The 20,378-nt window shown below is 41.0% G+C and overlaps 1 protein-coding gene across 1 annotated transcript in view; it reads left to right on the top strand.

Moving 5' to 3' along the window:
• PPFIA2 (PTPRF interacting protein alpha 2) overlaps positions 1–20,378 on the top strand; it is a 241,848-nt gene that overhangs the window by 121,537 nt on the left and 99,933 nt on the right. Inside the window, exon 4 of the mRNA XM_070755768.1 lies at positions 19,792–19,893. Coding sequence (XP_070611869.1) covers positions 19,792–19,893 — 102 coding nt within the window. The remainder of the gene's footprint in view (positions 1–19,791; positions 19,894–20,378) is intronic.

The raw sequence follows: 20,378 nt of genomic DNA, 5'->3' as shown, positions 1-20,378 counted from the left end.
AAGACTCTGGGGATCTTTCAGTTTATTTTCTGGACTGTGACTGTATAGACATTTGAGGGTAGGAGTTGAAATATATACTGTACACCTGGGACCTTACAGCAATTACTTTTTATCACTTAAAACCTGAACGAAAAATAAGTTTTATTCTACACAGTAGATTGCTGGCAGTTTTGCTATTAGATTTATTTATTTATTTATCTGTCTGTCTGTCTGTCTGTCCACCATCCATCCATCCATCCATCCATCCATCCATCCATCCATCCATCCATCCATCCATCCATCCATCCATCCATCCATCCATCCATCTATCTATCTATCTATCTATCTATCTATCTATGCCGCTCACTCCCGAAGGACTCTAGGCATTAATTGCATTAATTGATGGCCAAGGTGTTTAATTAATAGTTAGAATGTTTATGTTTCTCTGCTATGCTTTTAACACTTTTCTAATGAGATGATCATAGCACTTTAGCCAGGCTGTGGCTATGTTTGTTTCTGCAATATGCCACTAATCTCAGTTTCTTTACTATTCTTGATCAGGAGCATCTGTTGAAATCAGACCCTGTGTTCCTCTTTTCTCTGCTGGGTCTTCGAATGTGTCATTTATCTGTTATTTGAAAAGCCAAGTCATATTTGCTGTGATTAACTATCCATTTATAACTATTCTTTCTGATCCCATATCTTCCCTACAAGAAGCAATTCTATTGAAGTAAAAATCAACACATGTACATAATTCATATAATTCAGGAAAACTTGTAAACCAGCAGTAATACATCCAAAAGAGATGTTCTATTTATATCATATTGGTGTTGATATATTTTAACAAGGCAAAAATTAACATACTGACCTTATGCTTACTTTAACAAATGCATTAAGGGCAAAATGCATTTACAGTTAAGTCATTAAATCAGTTTACCTAAGACATGTTTTCTTCATTTGTCTTGGTTACTAAAGGAAGAATCTACATCACTTAATAATCGAGACTGTACATGCAGAAAATTCCAGATTCCAGATTCCAGATTCCATCAACCAAGTTATATCTGAAATGAAGGGGCATCACTAGTGCAGATAATGCAGTGTGGAACTAAACAAACAATTTTGTCCATTATAAGGCATTGTCTTTTATTTATCACACATGTGATGCTGCCTAAGTAACAAGGATTATAGAAGGGAAAAAACTGAAAAGGAAGTACAGTGGTACCTCTACTTAAGAACTTAATTCGTTCCGTGACAAGGTTCTTAAGTAGAAAAGTTTGTAAGTAGAAGCAATTTTTCATATAGGAATCCATATAAAAGCAAATTATGCATGCAAAACCATTAGGAAAGAAATAAAAGCTCTGAATTTGGGTGGGAGGAGGAGAAGAAAAAAGAGGAGAAGGACAGTTGCTGCCCAGAGCGAAGGGAACGTTTATTTTCTCTGGGTGCTGGTAATTTTCTCTAGGTGCTGGCAGAGGTTTATTCCATCTCCAAGCGCCCAGAGAAAGGAAAATGTTTTGTTCACTCTGGACTACCAAAGCCTCCTAAAGCGCCACCAAAAGGCTCCTCTGGCAGCGCAGAAAAGCTTGAGATGGCCAGGATTAAAAGGGGAATGGCAGGAAACTGGCCAGGCCTTTGTGCTGCTCTCAAATTCCGGGGCTCGGGTTCTTAAGTAGAAAATGGTTCTTAAGAAGAGGCAAAAAAATCTTGAATAGCCGGTTCTTATCTAGAAAAGTTCTTAAGTAGAGGCGTTCTTGAGTAGAGGTACTACTGTATTGGTTTTCTACTTAGACGTCAGTTATTATTCTGATCATCTTCCTGGCAACTTGGGAAACCTGAATTATTAGAGAATTGGGAAACCTGGATTATTAGAGTATTGCATTTCTCCTTCTTTCCAAAATTTTCAGACAATATAATCAGTTCTTCTCCCAACCCTCATCCTACTGTTCTTTCTTCCTTCTTTCTTTCTCTTCCTCTTCTTCAGCTAAGCATTGCAATGTCAAATAGAAGCAAATATTCCATTTCAATAATAAACACAATACTATAGTATTAAAATAAGATATCTCAAGAAATATTCATGTTAATTCTAAATATTCATGTTAATTCTAAGAGGGAAAGATATAAAGACAAATAGTAATTTAAAAAAATTAAAAGTTTTCTCAGTTAATTTATCCATGCTCACCATCTTTATTTATCTGTTTATAACTTTTAATTGTTGCTGAACAAAATCTAGTGATAACAAGGATAGTTTCATTCCAACCTCTAACATATGCCAATACAAGAAGAATGACAGTTTCTCAACTAGATTAGTCATGTGGGCAATGTAAAATAGTTTGTGTGATGGTTGCCAGAGTGTTTATGTTGTATGGATACATTCTTATAAATGTAGAGATTTGTGTGAATTTCTGATTGAAAACTGAGGAAGACTAGCTTTGAAAAAGGCTCTTTGCTGGGCTGGATTCCCAATCAAAATAATATGCTGGATGAAGGTGGGGGTTCCTACTCATCGCTCCTACCAGTGTGATGTGCGCGAAGCTCCAGGTGACTGGCGTGCATGCACACACATCCCAGGGATATTTTGCTTCCTGTACATGCACAGAAGCAAAATCTCGCCGGGACATGCACCCTCCCACCGGTCACCTATATCTGCATGTGCATCGCTGTTTTCACAACTGGTGCGCAGAGTGGCCCGTACCGGTAAGGAACCCAATAATGGCTTGATGTAGTATGGGCTGGACTATAGCTAACTTCATTCTGGAATTCTGTATCTGTACCTAGGATCTTTTCTCCAATCATTGTTTTGCTCTGGGGGGTATTCCAAAATGTGCTTAGGTGGTGAGTCATAAAGAGTAAGTTTCCCCAGAATTGTGTGTTTCAACAAGGATTGGAAATGATGTAACAGGACTAATGAAATCAGTCTGCACAGGAAGAAATGGTATTTGAGCCAATGGGTCGTTATTAGCATCCATGCTCTCACCTTTCCTTTTGTTGCTTTAATTTCTTTTTGAGCATAACATTTACTGCACTGGGTTTTTTACACCAAAAGACACTGGACTATAAGACACACCTAGCTTTTGGGGAAGAAAACAAGAAAAATAATCTGCCTCTGCCTCCCAGCAATTTGTGTCCTTGTAGCAAACAGCCTGGTCAGCTTCAGTGCAGCCTGATTTAGCATGAGTAACTGATTGGTAGTTAGATTGGCCTCCTGAATACCACTAATCAGCTATTCCAGGCTGTGGAGATCTTCGCTGCCCATTGCCATCACCATCTATCACTGCCTCCACATACCCCATTTTCAGCCTCTGTGTGGCCCATTTTTGGCCTCCGCATGTCCTATTTTTGGCCTGTTCCAAGCGGCAGGGACATTTTGTGGGAGGGGGGAAGTGTGTCTTATAGACCAAAAAGTATGGTACTGGTAAGTCTTCTAAAATGGCTCACCAAATTTTGTGTGATTTCAAGTGATTTATACTGAGGGAATGATTCTAAAGCACATTTGAGCCACGGGTTTTGCTATAAAACATTTTGTAACTGCTTACATGTATTCATTTCCCTTTGTCCAAATAAAATTCATAATACTGTAGTTTCTGCTCATTTCTGCTTTTGAAGCAGCAGCATAATCTGCATCTTCCAGGCACCTGTAGGCTGGAACTCTACCACCAAATGCTTGAACCTTTTGGAATGCTCAGCTTTCTTCCCTTCCCTTAAATCTTCTATTCCACTCCCACCCCCTAAAATAATGATTTTGTCTGGTTGATATTAATTATCAATGTGCTCTTGGCAGAAGTGAGTTGACGTTTTTGAGAGAGAAGGTTTCAATTGCCACATCATTAGGTTACAGAAATTCCAGCAATCTTATTGTGGGCTTCAGTAGTTATCAGAGATTTTGCATTTGTTTTGAAACAAATATGTATTGATATGCCTCTTAGCATTATACTGTGATAGTTTGGTTAAAGTATATATTTATTGATTGGAACTTGTGTTAAAATTGACTTTTCACTATTTGAGAATACTGTGATCAATTTAGTCCAATTCAGCAAATCATTGATGATTGTGTTAGCCGCAAAAACAAAATATTGAGAAAAATTCCTAAGGATAGGTATCAGAGGTAGGTTCCTACCAGTTCTAACTGGTTCTTTGGAACTATTAGTAAACTGGTGGTGACATCACAAGCCCGTTCTGTCGTTGCCAGTCTGTGGGCACCACCATCTTGTTTTTGACTTCTGCACATGTGCAGAAGCTGGTTTTTGAAATATGCTTAGTCGCAATAGATCATTAATTGTTGGAGTGGAGCCGGACAATTCAAAGCTGAAAGAAAAATGGGCAATGAAGTGTTGCATATTTGAGCTTCAATGCTTTGCTGAAGTTCTCACTTCTAATGTCTATTTGTGACATTTGGAACAACTTTAAATTTAGAAGTGCAGTTTTTGCCACTTTGCCAGCTTTCCAGGTTTTTGATGTTTCTATTTAGCAACACATTAATATTCAGCAAAATATTTAACTTAGAAAGCCATGTTATCACTTTTCACTTTAATTTTATCCTGTCAAATTCCTTGGTAATATAGTATGAATAATGATAAGAAATTTTACACTGCACTCCATTATTTAAATAATTTGTGGAAGATTAGTTGTCTATGATACACAGGTATGTTGTTTGAAAATATTTTGTAATGTCTAATATTTGCCTCTTATTCATAATTAAATAATTAAAATATTATACAAGAAGATAAAACTCATATTACACAGAAAAAAACATTAAACTAGTTTCAACCTAGATAACTCTGTGAGTCAACAAGATTTTGTCTGACGCTTGATTTTTCCATTTTTCTTAGCAAGCTGCTTTGAAATTTTCTACAGGAATAGTTTGTCATATACAATTAACTATAACTCTATAAAGAAACAAAATAAATAAATAAACTGGACTTGAATGAGTCTAAGAATTCCGATATTTTGTCTGTAGTTCCAGAATAATATTGAAAACTATTGAAAGATATGTTTTTCAAAAAAAAACCCACCATATTGTAACTAGATTAGTGACAACAAGAACCATTTCATTCGTTGAGGAGCAAAATATTAATATATGTGCTGAAGAAAACTTTAACTGGTTTTTCTCCTTTAGAAAAATAAATTTTCCTTGAATTAGGCTCAGTTCTTTTGTATAGACACTTATTGGAAATAATGACTGTCAACACTATTAATGAGCCACCAGTGGATCTTCTACTTTACGGAATTTTGTTCTCCAGGTTTAGTCTTAAGTAGAAAAAATATCTTGATTTTATACAGCCAAGATTTCCATGTTTTTCCATCTCTTAAGACAAGAAAAATCAACATAGATTCCTCTAAATGTGGAATCCTATTCTTATCAGCCGTTAGCCAATGATGAAGAATGGTGCATGTTAATTTAACAAAACTGGAAGGGATTATCATTGCTCGCTCCTGCCTTAACTGGAACGCATTAAATTGCCTTTTGTCTCATCTTCAGTTTTGTACTGGGCCTTAAAAGCTATGCTTATCAAATTATGATCCCTTACCTTTCAGTCCAATCCTTTTCTTGAAAGCCTCATTTTGAATACTGAACTTGTGAACTTGCCTTTCTTATGCATGTGACTTAGAAACCTATAAAACATAACTTACTCAATTATTTTGTGTGTGGCATATCATAAGAAAAGTCTTTACAGAAACCTGCTTTTATGTTAAGTTTGGAATGTTTTCACTGTTACAGCTAACAGTAAGCTTTTAACTGAAAGGCTTCATGTTTTGCCAAATTAATCATTTAGATTTGCTTTAATAAATAAGCAAATAAAGACATAACATGTTCTGGGAATATGAATTGGGAAATTTATTTTTTGTCCACAAGAAGTAGGAAGATAAGGGGAAGGCATTGTTTGAGTGACATTTTTGGTACTATATAAATATAGTCATTAATATAGTCATATAAACTAGTCATTAAAAGCTGAAATTATAAATTTAATTGCTCTGATTAAAAAAAATAACAATCCCAGCTCAGACTCAATTTTACAACTTTCTGGAATGTTACAGTTATACAATCTAGCAGAATTTCTGTGGCAACGTTGTTCTAGAAAAATGGGCTATTATTGAGACAAGCCTTTCCCCCAAGGGACCCATAATATTCCTGCCCAATTTGACTGAACAGGACAGGAATATTCTCATTGGAGGAATTAGCCTAATGGTGGCCAGGATCTAATCTGAGATTTTAAAATGGAAAATTATGCATTTCAACAGTTCTTGTTGTCTGCTGTTTCATATATTAGTGGAATTGTTATTTCTGATTAATGTAATGCTTAGATTATTATGGTGTTGTTTTGTAATTGTTGTTGCAACCCTGCAGTTTCTTTATGAATTTAATGGTGTAGTTCTGACTGTCATACAGTATTAGTTCTGCAGCAGTTTCTGTCTTGAGGCTTCTTAAACTATGACTGACCATGCAATAAATCTAGGAGAAAAAATAATTCTAGATGACAACATCCCATTTTCTGTGCATCTGTGAGGTAGATATGCAGCAAAGATTATTATCATCAAAAGCTGTTACATAATAAGAACTAAAGTTTGCATTTAAAAATTTTAATGTAAATATTTGTTAGAAGATTTTGCTATTATGTACTTCCTAATGTCTAGGGCTTTAAGCCAACAAATGTATTTCATAAAGCATGATTTGCTGCTTTTATTTTGTATCTCTCAAGATCCAAGCCTGGTAGAATAATCTCATTTTAAATATGAAAGATAAGCTTCATTTGTTTCTTTTCACAAGGGAGAAGCCAAGATGCTTAGCTCAACTCTGAGGGTTGTCCACTTAATGTAGTAAAGCCCACACATGTGCTATGTCACATCTCTCAGAGTTTCCTACATTCCCCTTGAAGCACTTCACATTCTGCTTGGGACTCTGCTTAACAACCTGTGAGATCACTTAACAATCACAACTGGTAATGCAGGGATTGTGGTCATTGACTAAAGCAATTACATGATATTTTGATTAGCCTATTCACTGAGACTCCAGTTGTGGTCATAAATTTGTATAATATGGGAGAGTATCTAAAAACCCATATCGAATAAAGTTATGTTGTAGGTTCCCTGTTTGCAAAAGATCCCTAGGTCTAGAAGGACATATTAATTAATATTAATCTATCTGCTTTTCATCCAAGCTCAACTGCAATTTTGAAGCCAATTTTGAAGACTAAAGTATATTTTCTCTTGAAAGTATATTAGATTTATTTATCTGTTTTAAGGTACTTCATTTTAATTTGTTAACTGACTTGTTTAACAAAATTATGTTCAATGGAAACTATATCTTTAAAAAGTGAGAAAAAGAATGCTTTGGCTATATTCCAGGGGCAAAATCCAGCAAGTTCTGACAGTTTCTGGAGAACCAGTAGCTGAAATTGAAATAGTTAAAAAAACTGTCAAATGCTACCTCTGGCTGGCCCCCAAAGTGGGGTGGGAATGGGCATTTTGCAATATCCTTCCCCTGCCATGACCACCAAGCCATGCTCACCAAGCCACACCACACTGACCAAGCCACACCCACAGAACCGATAGTTAAAAAAATTGGATTTCACCCCTGCTATGTTCTTGTATGTTGAGGAAACTCAAAATGAGGCTGATATTCCTCTTGCCAAAAAACCCCGCAACCTTGAAGACCCATGGAAATTCTGATGTACTTCTTTTAAAGTGAGAATGCATATTGGTTCTCCCATAATCCTTTCAAAGCTGTATAAGACCAATATGTGAGACCACAATACACAAATTTATCTCCATTTTGCTGCCATGTGTCCTCCCCCACCCTCACATATACAAACAGACAGAAATCAAAGAAACAAGTAAACAAGACCTTACCCCAGTTATGGAGAACCTCTTTTCATTCTCCACTGCAGCTGGAAGGAGAGTCCAACATGGGTAGTTAACCAATCTTATTGGTAGAGACTGAGTTAATTATTTACATATTAATTAGGTACCGCCCCCTTGTATCCCCCATGAGCTCAGTTTTAAAAACTCAGTCTAAGAGTAGAGACTTACTGAGTTTGAGCTAAGCTAATTAAAGCTAATAAATTGTTTAAAAAAATATTTAAAAATATTAAAAAAATGTTAAAGATGTTTAAAAAATGTTGTAACCTGTTTAATGTTCTGCTTTGTTTTTCAGGCATAGCTGACAGCAGTGGAACAGACAACAAGGGGTCCCTGCCCTCCGCGGGCAGCACCCCCAACGATTCTCCTCAGGGGTTTTGTATTCCCTCCGAGGGAACACCCCGCAGAGGAGCATCCAGCCTGGAGGTCCCTGGCCCCCGAGGCCACACTAAGGCTGCGAGCCGAAGGTGGGGGGGTCCGCCCCCCCCCACTGGGAGGCTTGGAATCGCTCTCCGAGATCGGCGAGACGAGCCGAAAGAGCGATCAGCTGTTCGGCGGCTGGGAAGTGAGCCGCCGACGAAGCCGCCGCCGCCGGGGAGAAAAAAAGCCGCGGATAACGCTCCCGTCGCCGCTGCTGCAACAGCGCGACCGCTGAGACCACCAGGCTGTTCAGGACAGCGGAGGCGAGAGCCAGGGCGACCACCCTGGCGGGGACCGCCATTGGTGGCAGGGCGCGGAGCGGCGAGCCCGAAAAGACCGCGAAAGGCACGGGTGCCGCCATCTTGGCCAATTCGGCGCGGAAACCGGCAATTCTGGCGGCAAAGGCGCGAGAGTGGGCTAAGAGACCCCAGTGCGCATGCGCAAGAGGCTAAAGTGCCGAGGCGCCATTTTTACTGTGACTTGCAAGAGCGTGGAGCCAAATATTAACTAACTGTGAGTACAATGGAAGAGAAGGCAGGGACTGACAAAAGCAGTTCCCCAGCTGCCAAGGATAAGGGCAAAGGGAAGGCAAAGGATAAGTCTAAAGCCTCCCAATCTTCCAGTTCCTCCTTGAAGGAAGCAGAGAAGCGCATTAAGGCCCTTGAAAAAAAACTGGAAGCGGCCCTGCAGCCCTCTCCTTCCGGACTGCCCCTTACACAGCGGCAGCAAATGACCCCTGAACAGCTGACCTCCCAATCTCCCCTGGGGACCACTGGGGCCATGCTAACAGGGGACTGGTCGCCTGATAGACAATTTGTACCTATACCTCAGGCCATGCCATCACCTGGCACTTCGTGGAACAGACCGGGGTCTGCAGGACACTCGGTCAGAAGCCTACAGGGGCCTTCAGCTACGTTTACACCCACGGCAGCAGGCTTAAGAGGTCCCTCTGGCTCTTGGCAACAGATGACACCTGACCTTCAGGAAATCATCGCCAACGTTTACTCACAGGGCATTGCTACGGGGGCGCAACAAAGCGTTAGGCCCCCACAACAGGCTCCAGAAAGGAATCCTTGGACTGTACCGCCCCCTTCTGGCGTGGGGTCGCTAATGGAGGAACCACAGTTTGAGGAAAGTGACAGAGAATATGATTGGTCAGAGGACGAGACAGTGCCAGATCCGCCACCAACGGTAGGACTGTTTAAACCGGCACTATTCAGGACCTTGCTTTGTAAAGCCAAGCAGGTGATGAACCTTGCAGCCGCTCCTAAGACAACTGACCCTACTGACACGACAAAGACTTCTGAGGCACTTCTTAAAGAAGCTCAGCCCGAGACTGAACACTTCCCAGCCTCCCACATATTTGTAGAGGGAGTTAAGCGCCCTTGGCAGCACCCAGCAGCCGCGCAGGGGCCTTCGAACATTGAACGGAAGTTTTACACCTTTGACGAGGAGGTCGAAAAACTCCTAGAGTTTCCGCCAATTGACCAGCCAGTAGTGACTCTGGTTTCCAGTGCGCTGGTGCCCTCAGAGACTGGCGACAGCCTGAGGCCAGAAGATAGGAAGGCGGAGATATTATTGAGGAAGGCGCATCAGGTGTCGGGCTGGGGATTCAGAGCGGCTGCCGCAGCATCGTTCATCAATAGGGCATCCATTATGTGGTTGCAGGAAATGCAGGCCAGGCTTGGGCCAGAGGACGGACGTCTCCGGCAGGACCTGAGCAAGCTGCGAGCGGCAGCGGAATTCTCGGCAGATGCCACCCTCCATGCGGCGAAGTTCTCGGCTAGGAGCATGGCAACCACTATGTCGTCCCGACGACTTCTCTGGCTAAGAAATTGGCCAGCGGACTTAAAATCTAAGTGGCGGCTGGCCTCAAGTCCATTCCAGGGATCCATGCTCTTCGGGGAGAGTTTGGAGAAGGTCCTCATTGAGGACAGGGACAAAAAGAAAGTGCTCCCCAGGGCCAATAGGAGACAGGACCGCAGGTCCGCCCCATACGCAAGGCGCCAGAACCCCCGATGGGAAGCCAATACAGGTACGGGTCAGGCCCAACGACCTTTTGCTCAGGGTCAATACAGCCAATACAACCAACCGGCCTTTCGTTCTGACCGGGGATCTTTCCATGACAGACCCCGAGGTTACCAACAATCGAGACGGCCCTTTCGAGGAGGTAACCAGAGAGGCTTTCGTCGCTCCAAGTGACTCAGCCGGGATGCCGATAGGAGGGAAACTCCAACATTACAGTCTCTCCTGGCATCACACATCATCCGACAAATGGGCCTTAGCCACCGTTTCACATGGACTTCGACTGGAGTTTGTCCAGTCTCCTCCACCTCGTTTCCTTCATTGTCCCGTAATACGGGACTCACAAAAGAGACTACAACTCCGAGAGGAGATAAAGCATTTATTGGACATTCACGCTATCGAGCCGGTACCCCGACAGGAAGAGGGCAAGGGGTTCTATTCCGTGATCTTTATAGTACCCAAGGCCTCAGGAGGCTGCCGGCTCATATTAAACTTGAAACAACTGAATGTTTTCATAAAGTACAGGAGGTTTCGAATGCACTCCTTGCAGACAATCATATCTTCCATACGCTCCCACGATCTATTAACCTCAATAGACCTCAAGGAGGCGTACCTCCACGTGCCCATACATCCCAGTCATCGCCGGTTCCTTCGCTTCTGCACCGAGGGGAAGCATTTTCAGTACAGGGCCATGCCATTCGGCCTCTCCTCGGCCCCTCGAACCTTCACCAAACTGTTGGACATTTTGACGGCAGATCTGCGACAGAGGTCAGTCCGACTGATGGCTTACCTGGACGACATAATCGTTTTGTCCAGGTCGCCATCGGGAGCCAGGAACGACTTGGCCAGGACTATGCAGACACTGGAGTCTCACGGTTTCACGATCAATATGGAGAAAAGTCACCTGTCTCCCACCACCAGGTTGCTTCATCTCGGAGCAGTCATAGATACCTTATCAAACACGGTATCTCTTTCTCCAGAAAGGCAACGTACCATTCGGCAACTGATCTCCAGCATTCAGCACAACAGGAGAGTTCCCCTGGCATTGCTATCCAAAATCCTGGGGACATTGGTGTCAGCCATAGGCATCGTTCCCTGGGCAAGACATCACATCCGGGATCTACAGTGGTTCTTGCTCCCAGCTCAGAGAACCAGGAGGAGCCATTGCAACACAAAGGTTCGTGTCCCGCGGGCAGTCAGAGAGTCCTTGCGCTGGTGGACTTCGCTAGCCTTAAGCAAAGGCTCCCCATTTCGGCTCCAAAGTCCAGTAACACTCACGACCGACGCCAGTCTTTTAGGATGGGGCGCACACATTGGACATCACATGGCCCAAGGCCTCTGGTCAGACAAGGACTTGGAGCCAGTCAACATCAATTTCCTCGAATTGAGGGCGGTGTTTTTGGCCCTCCAAGCGTTTACCCCGCTAGTGCAGGACAGACACGTGCAGGTCCTGACAGACAATGTTGCAACCAGGGCCCATCTCAATCATCAGGGGGGCACGAGGTCACAGCGCCTCATGGAGGAAGCCAACCATCTTTTCGATTGGGCCGAGATCCACTTGGCATCCTTGACGGCCGAGCATATTGCCGGCGTCAGCAATACTCAGGTGGACTGGCTGAGCAGGACCATTCTGGATCCATCGGAATGGAGCTTGGATCCCGCCATCTTCCAGCAGATGACCCAAAGATTCGGCACTCCCTCAGTGGATCTGTTTGCCAGTCAGCAGAATGCTCAACTGTCCAGGTTTTACACGCGTTTTCCGGATCCAAGGGCGGAAGGGACCAACGCCCTTCTTTCTCCTTGGCCGCCCGGTCTGATGTATGCCTTTCCCCCCACCAGTCTCATTCCCAGGGTGGTGGAGAAGATCCTAGCAGAGAGAGCGGAGGTGCTATTGGTGGCGCCTCATTGGCCTCGACGTCCATGGTTTTCCGACCTGGTGGCACTATCGGTGTCACCACCGTGGAGGATTCCGGACCGGATCATCGCCCTGTCAGGGGAACCTGCAACACCCGGATCCCCAGTGGCTACATCTAACCGTGTGGCACTTGAGAGGAGCAGGCTGAGGCAACAAATGTTACCAGAGAAGGTCATTGATACAATGCAGGCAGCACGACGTCCGTCGACATCAAGAATCTACCAGGCAACCTGGCAAGCGTTCTGTAAGTTTTGTGAACAACGTCATCTGAATCCGAAGGAGACATCGGTAATTCCGGTGTTGGAATTTCTGCAGAATGGGATAGACCGGGGGTTAGCCCCTAACACCCTAAAAAGACAGGTGGCAGCCCTTGCCACTATGATACAAGTTCCAGAGGCACGCTCCTTGGCCTTCCACCCGTGGGTGAGGGACTTTCTACGAGGAGCTACAAACAAACACAGCCCGCCAGTCCGGAGGTTCCCGTCATGGGATCTCACACTGGTACTCAAAGCATTGACAAAACCACCGTTTGAGCCTTTGAGGTCCATTTCCCTACGACTATTATCTATTAAAACGGCCTTCCTGGTCGCAATCACGTCGGCACGTAGAGTGTCTGAAATAGCGGCCTTATCAGTCAGATCAGACCTCTGTATATTTTATCCAGACAGAGTTGTGCTAAGATTGGATCCCACCTTCATACCAAAGGTGAATTCTGTGTTTCATAGAAAACAAGAATTGATACTACCTGACTTTTGTACTCATGGAGATCATCCATCTGAATTGTGATGGCACAAAATTGACGTCAGACGAGCTCTGAAAATCTACATCAGACGTACAGCAACGTTCAGGAAATCTGAACAGTTGTTCATATCATTTTCGACACATAGGATGGGTTTAGGCCTGTCTTCTAAATCCATTAGTCGATGGCTCAAGGAGTGTATCTTGGAAGCTTACAAGGCTAGGGACCAGACCCCACCATCAGGACTGACGGGTCATTCAACACGTAGCGCGGCCACATCAGCTGCCTGGGCCACGCAAGCATCCATAGAGGATATCTGTAAGGCCGCGACCTGGGCGGCTCCTTCCACATTTGTTAAACATTATAAGTTGGATTCGTTTGCTTCAGCGGACGCAGCGTTTGGAAGGCGTGTTTTGCAACGAGTTTGTGCCTCCACGACGTCCCTGACAAGACCTTCTCCCTCCCATGGGCCTTAATCTTTGGCATATCCCATGTTGGACTCTCCTTCCAGCTGCAGTGGAGAAGGACCGTTGTACCTACCTGAACGGTCTTCTCGCTGCACTGGAAGGAGAGTCCAAACCCACCCGGCACTGTTTAAGTTCAGGGACGCCGGAGTTGGGAAGACATTGTTTCGTTGGATAGTTGACAATAAAAATTGGTTATCCTCTTACATTGTCTTCGTTTTTAAAACTGAGCTCATGGGGGATACAAGGGGGCGGTACCTAATTAATATGTAAATAATTAACTCAGTCTCTACCAATAAGATTGGTTAACTACCCATGTTGGACTCTCCTTCCAGTGCAGCGAGAAGACCGTTCAGGTAGGTACAACGGTCCATTGTGTGCCAAAAGAGGTCATGTGCATGTGCTAGCCATTCCCTCCCCCATTCATGCACATCCCCCACACACACTATCCTCTGCTCATGCACACAACCTCCACTCCACGCCCATGCATGCTCACAGGCCTCACTGAAGCCTGGGACAGTGAAAAAACCAGCCAATGGCCAATGGGCAAACTGGAAGTTCAGAAAAATAGACTTTAATTTTGCCTGTTGTGCTGTTTTTCGCATTTGGAGGCTTTATGGGAGCTTCCTGAAGTCCTGGAGTGTGAAAAACAGCACAACAGGCAAACTTGAAGTCCATTTTTCCGAACTTCCGGTTTGCCCTTTGGGCCACTTTTCGCACTCCGGGACTTCAGGGAAGCTTCCCTGAAGCCTCAAGAGGGTGAAATAAGCCTTCCTCAAGGCCTAAAATCAGCTGGCCTGTGCGCACATGCGCACTGGAGCTGACATAAGGCAACACCTCGCATGCCCTCTGATATGGCTCCACGTGCCACTTGTACACGCTTGGCATAGGTTCGCCATCACTGCCTTATCCTATGGCCATAGATAGGAAGTGCAATCTTGTCTGTAACTTCGCCCTTCCTTCTATTGAGATTAAGTTCAGGATTATAAGGGAGAAATGGCAATCCTAAAACAGATGCTAGTTTTCTGCTCCAAAAATTCTTCTAGGTAACCGGGATGGTGTTGGCACTGTCTGTTTCTCAATCTTCAGACAGCTGACAGGTTGAGTCTTGAGAAAACAGGTTGGGGCTCCAAGATCTCACTGCCAGCACAGAGATCAAAGAAACCAACTGTGATGCATATGAGACTGAGAGGGGACATTGAAAATAATATTGTATACTATTCTGTGCTTTTAAAATTCATAGCTCAAGAAACACAGAACTACTGAGCTGTTTTAATTGCATATATTTATAACTATTTAGCGGGGGGGGAGGGGTTTGTTATGTAATACACTAAAATTAATTGCCAAAATCATTTTATGGAATGACCTTTGTGTGTCAAATTATTGGAAAGACATCTCACTAAGAATAAATACCTTTCTATAATCTGCTTTGCTTTGCAATGCAACAGTGGTAATTTAAGTTGAGAAATGCAAGAAGTTCATGTTCTTCATTCTTTGTTTATGTTGTGTGATTCTGTGCATACTATCTGCAGAGTTATTTTATTTTAGCCTATGGCTTTGCTGCCAACATCAAGGATCATTGGTTTTGTCCCAGATAAGTCTGTAAAATACACATTGCTTCCTATTGAAATGCATTTGTGTTTGCTGTGTTTGAACATATAGATATCCCCTGTCAAAGTTTTATAAAATAAGCTCTGAAAGAAAAACATCAATCTAAATATTTATAGATCTATCCAGAAGTGATGTTTTAGGGCTGCTAGATGTCTGGATCTATCAAAATATGCTCTGATCTTATTTCTGTTTCAGTCCTCTTGTAGAGCAATTGTGCCTAACTCAATTGAAATAAATACAAAAAAACCCCAAGTTCCCTTTGGTTTAATTGGATCTGCCAGGGTTCCAGAAGGCTGGTAAATATTTCTAATTCTGAGGAATTCAGTAACACTCCTTTCATCTTATCGAAGGAAGCCAAAATAAATTGTGGAATACATGAAAGACAGATCTCTTACACTTTTTAGGAGCTTCCTAAATAAAAAGAAATGTTTCTTCTTTTCTTTGTTTTTTCTGCTCTTTTTTCAATTCTCATAAAGTTTCTCTTTAGGAAATTATTGAGATAATGGAATGGATTATTAGATCTCAAGCAACTGAACAAGTTAAAATTTAGAACCAATATATCTCTAGTATATTACATTACATAAAAACACTCTAATTTTCTTTCTAATGGTGAGTTTTTGTGGCTGAGATTAGGTAGATCTTTTTATCAATAACAAGAATATTTGCGTCAGATAAGATCAAGATTGGCATATGACATGGCTATTGCTCCTTCCACCACTTCATGAGTATTTCAGTGTTACTGTAAACTTTATATTGTTAGATAGTCCTTTAGTTATGACCACTATCGTCCAACATTTCCATTGCTAAGCAAGACAGTTGTTAAGTGAATTTTGCCCCATTTTATGACCATTCTTGCTACAGTTCTTAAATAAATCTCTGGAGTTATTAAGTTAGTAACATGGTTGTTAAATAAATCTGGCTTCCCCATTGACTTTGCTTGTTATACATTTGCAAAGGTGATCACATCACCCCAGGATACTGCAACCACCTTAAGCACATGCCAGTTGCCAAGCATCCACATTTTGGTCACATGATCATGGGGCCCTGCAATAGTCATATGTGTGAAAAACAGTCATGAGACACTTATTTCAGTGCCATTATAAATTCAAAATGTCACTAATAAATGGTTGTAAATTGAGGACTACCTGTATTACCCTCATCATGTCCACCATATCATGCTCCTTATCAAGGTATATAATTTCCACTGTTCATCAAAATTCCCCTACCATTTGTACTTTTTTTAATGGGTAAGAGAAGGTCTCCCGTAGTATCTCAAAGCCACCAAAGCACCATTTACAGCAATTACACGCTCTTAGTGATATGATTATTGCCTGCAGGGAATGTTTTCAAACCTTCTCTTCAGGAATCCCTGCTATAGTAAGATAGAATTTGAAAGTATAATCTGGGCTTGACTATCCTGACAAAAACATGTGTAACTAATCAGTCAATATGCCAATCATCCTGAAAATTAGACCTTAGAGTGATAATGAGAATTTGGAAATTTCATATATTTTATTTCCATATCCATGCAAAGATGGCTCATTTTCTCAGTGCAGGAGGAAATTCTAACCATCAATTATTGGGTGCTGACAATGCTACCTATTAGACAAGCAGTACAGTTCTGTATCCTTTGTTGACTACATTGCATTTATAGTGTATTGTATTTCCCATTTAGTGCAATTGTTGTTATAAAAGTCTGAAGCTCTCTTGCTCAAAGGCACAATTAAACTGGTTCCACTCCAACATGTTCACCTTTGTTATTTCACTGTTCTAAAGCCTGATGGTGAAATAAAACTAAATTTAATCTTAATCTTGGAAATGTTGCCGTTTGGGCAACTTAATGTTGTTCTGGTAGTTAAGTATGGTAACGTTACAGGGCTTCTGCTACAGAAAAGAAATTGCTTTGGTTCTCTAAGATCTCTAAGATGGGTACTTTTGTACCTCTGCTCCAGATAATGCTTCTTACCAATTTTACATTTTACCTTTCAATGTATATAGTGCCCCCTGGGTCTATCTTAGCTCATCCTATCTTCATCTAGGGTGCCTGTGTTAATGTTATTATTATCTTCTTAGTTCAAACCTTTTAAATTGTTTCTAGTATTGCCATATTTACAGTCAGGGCCAGAATAAATTCTCACTTTAATAGTGCATTACCGTCTCCCAGAAGACAACTGCCACCATCATCAGATGTACTTGCTACTCAATCAGCTTTGTGATGTACAGAGACAACCATGAAAAAGAAAAAAAAGTTCATCTAAAAGTATCACTGTTTGAGTTGTAATGTACTGTTTGTGCATTAATACAATCCACCTTCTTGCCCATCTTTATATATCTATGCCGGTGATATTTCTTGTTCCAAAATATTTATAATAGCTGGTGAGCTATGAGTAAGTGGTAGGATTTTTTTTAGATCGGGTAAGCAGAGCTGGACATGTTGTGGCTGTAATCAGGTTTAATGGTACAAGCTGAAACGCCAACAACTATTCACATTCAGACTTGTGCTAAATAAACTGGTGCCTTTTATATCTCCAGTTCAGCAGTGGAGTCATGGCTTGACAGTCATTTGAAATTGGCGCCCGCGCTGTTACCCAATCAGCGGTCAGTATTCAAATTACAGCGGACAGAACAGCTTTTCTTTGTGAATATGTTATGTAGGTCTGTTTCTTACCCCAAATCATCTATTTTATAGCAAATTTCTGATAGAACTATTATGCACATGTAGAATGTATGTATGTGTGTGTGTGTGTGTGTGTGTGTATGACTGCACACATGCATGGATGACCACTTGAAAACCACAAATATAGTCACTAACTTTCTCATTTACTAGGATTAAATCTGAACCATACCAATCATACACCATGGTACACTATTTAATAAATTCTCAATTAATTAATTAATTAATTAATTAATTAATTATTTATTTATTTATTTATTTTGTCCAATACACAATGAGGGTTTTAGTGAGTATATATCAATATACACATAGTAAAATACATGATGAAGGTTATAGAGGAGATACTCATAGTAAAATATATCTAAGAAAGAATAGAAAAGAAGATATAGGAATAGAATATATAGGAATAGAATATATAGAATATATAGAATATAGTAACAGAATATATATATATATATATATATATATATATATATATATATATATACATACACATACATACATACATATACACATACACATACATATACACATACACATACACACATACACACATACACATACACACACACACACACATATATATATATATATATATACATACATATACATATATATATATATATATATACACATACATATACATATATATAGGAATAGAGTATACAGTATCACGAAAGAATAGAAGAAGAGATATAGGATATATAGGAGAGTAATAGGACAGGGGACAGAAGGCACTCTAGTGCACTTGTACTCGCCCCTTACTGACCTCTTAGGAATCTGGATAGGTCAACCGTAGATAATCTAAGGGTAAAGTGTTGGGGGTTTGGGGATGACACTATGGAGTCCGGTAATGAGTTCCACGCTTCGACAACTCTGTTACTGAAGTCATATTTTTTACAGTCAAGTTTGGAGCGGTTAATATTAAGTTTAAATCTGTTGTGTGCTCTTGTGTTGTTGTGGTTGAAGCTGAAGTAGTCGCCGACAGGCAGGACGTTGCAGCATATGATCTTGTGGGTAATACTTAGATCTTGTTTAAGGCGTCTTAGTTCTAAACTTTCTAGGCCCAGGATTGAAAGTCTAGTCTCATAGGGTATTCTATTTCGAGTGGAGGAGTGAAGGGCTCTTCTGGTGAAGTATCTTTGAACATTTTCAAGGGTGTTAATGTCTGAGATACGATATGGGTTCCAAACAGATGAGCTGTATTCAAGGATGGGTCTGGCAAAAGTTTTGTAAGCTCTAGTAAGTAGGGTGAGATTGCCAGAGCAGAAGCTACGTAGGATTAGGTTTACAACTCTTGAAGCCTTCTTGGCTATATTGTTGCAGTGGGCTTTGGCACTTAAATCTTTTGTTATTAGTATACCAAGGTCTTTAACCGAGTGGGGATTATCTGTGATAATTTGATTATTCAGTTCGTATTTGGTGTTCAGATTCTTCTTCCCAATGTGTAGGACAGAGCATTTGCTAGTTGAGATTTGGAGTTGCCATGTGTTAGACCACACAGAAACAGCGTCAAGGTCTTTTTGGAGAGTAGTTGTGTTATCGGTGGTGTTGAAGACCTTTACATCATCGGCGAAGAGGACACAGTTGCTTGTGATGTAATCGCAAAGGTCATTGATGTAGAGAATGAAGAGCGTTGGTCCCAGTACACTACCTTGGGGAACACCGCTTTTAACTGGGACGGGGGTGGATATGGTGCTTCCTATTTTGACCACTTGTTGTCTGTTTGACAGGAATGCTGTAATCCATCTGTGGATTCTTTTTAGATTTTTCCCTTTGGTAATCATTAGCTGAAACTATGACATTGCTCAGAAAAGTTTTGAAGCCAGTAACCATATTTATAAATTTGAGAATAAAATTCATGAATGATTTAACAGAATAACAGCTATGTGGAGGTTTGCCTGGTCCTTTACCTTTTACTGTTTGGGAAAAGTTAAGAAATAGTTACAGTAAAGTCTCTAACAAAATGATATTTAAAGCTGTTTGAATTTTTTTAATCTAAAGAAAGATTTCAAAAGCATTTCATTATATTTAATCTATCATTCTAATGAGAAATTGAAAAATGTTTCTGATTTTTTTAAAAAAATAATGCGTATTTTTTAAATTGCAGGAATTTGCTGCACTTACAAAAGAACTAAATGCATGCAGGGAACAACTACTGGAAAAAGAAGAAGAAATTTCAGAATTGAAAGCTGAAAGGAATAATACAAGAGTGAGTAGAAAATTACTTACTGCTTTAACAGTACAGATTTTGTCAGAGCAAACATCATATTCTAAGTTAATGGCATTGCATTTTTTGTACTGTTTTTGAAAATTCAGATTTTAATATTTTTGAGATTAATTCTATTTTCAGGTGTATATTTTTGAGCGATTTTTAAAATAGATTTTACTGAACAATTTAAAGAACACCTGGCTTTTAATAGTTGCCCATAAATTGCTCAGTCTAGTTTTTGACCCACATATGAAATTGAATAGCTGACACCTGAACAGTGACTGAGAAAATTGTGACTGTTAATCTACTGATGTCATGCAACCTTTTAGTGATCATTGATTATGAAACATTTTGAACTCATGAAATGATGAGTGTTCCCAGATACTTCTTAGGAAATCCAACTGTTCATAGCAGAAAATACTAAAAATGTGGGTGATGGAGCACCCACAGCTTCTGAAGGCGAGCTATTCCATTGATTGATTGTT

The sequence above is a fragment of the Erythrolamprus reginae genome, chromosome 6 (assembly GCF_031021105.1).
Source record: "Erythrolamprus reginae isolate rEryReg1 chromosome 6, rEryReg1.hap1, whole genome shotgun sequence".
In the NCBI taxonomy this organism is placed as follows: domain Eukaryota; kingdom Metazoa; phylum Chordata; class Lepidosauria; order Squamata; family Dipsadidae; genus Erythrolamprus; species Erythrolamprus reginae.
Note: the sequence above shows the minus strand (reverse complement) of the source record. Positions and strands in the feature narration are given on the sequence as shown.